Source organism: Rattus rattus, chromosome 2 (genome assembly GCF_011064425.1).
Source record: "Rattus rattus isolate New Zealand chromosome 2, Rrattus_CSIRO_v1, whole genome shotgun sequence".
Taxonomy (NCBI): Eukaryota; Metazoa; Chordata; class Mammalia; order Rodentia; family Muridae; genus Rattus; species Rattus rattus.
The window spans coordinates 191,605,382-191,609,137 of NC_046155.1; the positions used below are offsets into that span (position 1 = coordinate 191,605,382).

The 3,756-nt window shown below is 49.4% G+C and overlaps 1 protein-coding gene across 1 annotated transcript; it reads left to right on the top strand.

Annotated features, from left to right (window-relative positions):
• Positions 1-2,292: 2,292 nt before the first annotated feature.
• Positions 2,293-3,258, top strand: LOC116892831 (mas-related G-protein coupled receptor member H). The gene has a single exon (XM_032894719.1). It carries the CDS (start codon positions 2,293-2,295, stop codon positions 3,256-3,258), a length of 966 nt encoding a protein of 321 aa, XP_032750610.1.
• Positions 3,259-3,756: the final 498 nt, after the last annotated feature.

Here is a 3,756-nt window from a genome sequence, read left to right on the forward strand (position 1 = left end):
CACACAGACTGTGGCCCCCAGGAAATCTCCCCATGTTGTGATAGAAGTGATCTTTGATTGATAATGACCAGGTGACTATTTCAGACAGATAGCGGAGTCACTGCACACGTTCACTCGTGCTCAACCAACACCGTGCATTCAACAAACGTGTACCGCTATGTGTGTCCATCAGAAATAAGAAACATCTGGGGGTGGTGGCACAGGCCTACTGTAGCGGCAGCACTCAAGAGGTGAAGGCGGGAGGATTCTGAGCTTGAGGCTAGCCTGTGCTACATAACAAAACCTTGTCTCAAGGCAAACAACAGAGGGAGCAGCCATCTTTGAGCAGTCAGACAGGAACACCCACGGGGTTTGTTTTCTTCCTTCTGAACTCTCCAAAGTCTGTGAGATTAATTTACTTTACTCATCCATAAAAGTCATGCATTTCATCAAAACCACGGAAGCTGTGGAGACACTCCCTTCCTAAGGCAGGCTAGGTTCATCAGTGGGAAGGGAAGATCTGGCTGTGGATGGAGAGCAGGGAGGGCCCTGAGAAGAGCAGAGTCAGGCTGCCTGGGGTGCAGGGACTTGACAGAACTGCCTCTCCTGCATTCTCTCTCCTCTGTTAAACCCGGGTGCAGGTCACAGGGAAAAGCTTGAGAGGGTCCTCTGCTTGCTTTAGAAAGAAGAGGAGCATTGGTGGGCCATCCCTCTGCAGGGTAGGATGGAGCAACATTCTCACTACCCACTGAGGCTGGTGGCTCATGAGAGAAACCCAAGAGCTGATGCATGGATCCAAGTATTGACAGGACCAAGAGTGGAGCCAGTCCAACATGGGGAAAGGAAGGGGGAAGGGAAAGCCCCATTGAGGACTTTTCCCATCCCTCAGTGGGCTACTACTGTAACTGTTCTTTTTTACTGCTTTAATGGGTACTTTGGCCTACCATGTTCTCCACCTCCATCCCATCTAACCCCACAACACTAGGTAGGCAAGAAAGAAGGTTGAAGGGAGAGAAGGTGTCGGTCTCATTAGACTTGCATTAGTTCTTGCTGATCAGGGGTGCTGAGTTCCTAGAGGCAAGTTTGGTCTCCATTATCAGGATATCCAATCTCTTCTTCTCATCAACTTTGCTCACGACCATGTGACAAATCACAACAACAGCAACCAGCAGGAGGAGGGGGAGCAGCAGAGTAGCCTCCTCCCTCCTCAGGGCTCTGGCATTTATACCCCCTCCGAAGAGTCCCCAGAATTCCAGATGTAAACCATCTTCAGCTGGCAAAAATCATACACACTGCCAGAGCACGAGACAAGTCATAGTCAGCCGCTGTGGACAATCTGAAGCGGCCCCATGCCCCACAGCTGGGATTAAAGCAAAGATATATTCACATCACTTATTTTATTGTATGAGTGCACTGTAGCTGTCTTCAGGCACACCAGAAGAGGGCATCAGATCCCATTACAGATGGTTGTGAGCCACCACGTGGTTGCTGGGAATTGAACTCAGGACCTCTGGGAAAGCAGTCAGTGCTCTTAACCTCTGAGCCATCTCTCCAGCCTGCCCACCTTATCCTTTAAGATGGGGGTTTCTCAGTGCATCTGGAGTTTGACGTTCCAGCTAGACTGGCTGGCCACTGAATCCCTGGGGTCTTTCTCTCTCCATTCCCTCATGCTGGCGTTATAGATACATACTACCATGCCCAGATCTCCTTTGGGAATGCTGGGAGTCCAAACTCAGACCCTCACACCACACGGTTTTCTGAGCTGTGTCCCAAGTCACAGTTTAAATCGTTTCAATGGGGTTTGGGGATTTAGCTCAGTGGTAGAGCTTTTGCCTAGCAAGCGCAAGGTCCTGGGTTTGGTCCTCAGCTCTGAAAAAAAAAAAGATAAAATAATAAATTGTTTCAATGTATTGCCATGCGTCATTTAAAAATACTGCTCCTAATTCTGTCACCTCATGGTAAGAACTCTTAGATGTAAGAAACACAGAGGGCTTTCCCATACAGCCATGAACAAAGAATTGTTGTAGGTGCCAGTGGCTGGGACTGAGGTACGGAGTCAGCCCTAGTGTTAGTAGAGGGGATGTGGACATTTCAGTAGCGTCTGCTGGGTGGAGAGCTGACAAAGGGAGAATGAGGCAGGGCATGAAGATGAGGAGATACAGCAGGGGACCCTGGCTTCCCTCATTCCTCAGCATGCGAGAGAGAGAGCCTCCCTAGTAATACAAAATCATTTTGAGGTGCAGAACAGCTGACACCTGTCACCACCTTCCATTTCTGACCACAGGAGGCCACAGAGAAAGTGATCTCCCTGGGATGGAGCCATTGGCAACGACCTTGTGTCCTCTGGAATGCACACAAACCACCAGAAACGAAACCCCCAATGAAACCACCTGGTCTTCAGAGCATGTGACTAAATACACGTATATCTCAATCTCCCTGGTCATCTGTTCACTGGGACTGGTTGGGAACGGCCTTTTGATATGGTTCTTGATTTTCTGCATCAAGAGGAAGCCATTCACCATCTACATCCTACATCTCGCCTTTGCTGACTTCATGGTCCTCCTCTGTTCATCCATCATTCAGCTAGTGAACACTTTCCACATCCACGATTCCACCTTAGTGAGCTATGCCGTCCTCTTCATGATCTTTGGCTACAACACGGGCCTGCACCTCCTCACGGCCATCAGTGTGGAGCGCTGCCTCTCGGTGCTTTACCCGATCTGGTACCACTGCCGACGCCCGAAACACCAGTCCACTGTGGCCTGTACGCTGCTGTGGGCCTTGTCTGTTCTTGTGTCTGGTTTGGAAAACTTCTTCTGCATTCTGGAAGTGAAGCCCCAGTTCCCAGAATGCCGATACGTGTACATATTTTCCTGTACCTTGACTTTCCTGGTCTTCGTCCCTCTCATGGTCTTCTCGAACTTGATACTCTTCATCCAAGTCTGCTGTAACCTGAAGCCGCGTCAACCGGCCAAACTCTATGTGATCATCATGGCCACCGTCATCCTGTTCCTTGTCTTCGCCATGCCCATGAAGGTGTTGCTTATCATTGGCTACTATTCCAATTCCACTGATGCTTCTGTATGGAAATCTCTCCCCTACCTGAACATGCTCTCCATTATAAACTGCAGCGTCAACCCAATCGTCTACTTTGTGGTAGGCAGTCTGAGGAGGAAGAGGAGTAGGAAGTCCTTAAAAGAAGCACTGCAGAAGGTCTTCGAGGAAAAGCCAGTGGTGGCCTCGAGGGAGAACGAGCTACAGTTCTCCCCGCCCTTATGACCTTCTGCTAGGACATCCCCAAATATAACACTGGTATGAAACCACCTCTCTAAGTTCCCACCTGGTGACTCGCTAAGAATAAAGTCCTTCGTCCCTCCCGGAAATAGATGACACCAAGGCACACTGCTCACATGACATGCTTGGCCATGGAGAATTTAACCGGAACATTTTTTTTTTCCAATGCTGAAGATTGGATCTTGGCTGGGCTAGTGCTAGGCTAGTACTCTAGCCCAGAGACCTGGCCTTGACCTGACCCTGTCTTCCCAGCACTAAGCGCTATGTGTCCTATACACTGTCGCATGTCATCAATCTTCCTGTCAATCTTATGAGCCACTGTTGTTAATCCATTGCTGCAGATAAAGGTAAGAGGTTAGAAAGGCTCTAGGATATGGGTGGTGCTGAGCCAGACTGGGACCGAAGGAGTCTGCCCTTCAAATCTGTCCTTGAGACCATAATACCCAAGGCAGTCTCTGAGAGGTACTATAAACTGTCTACGGG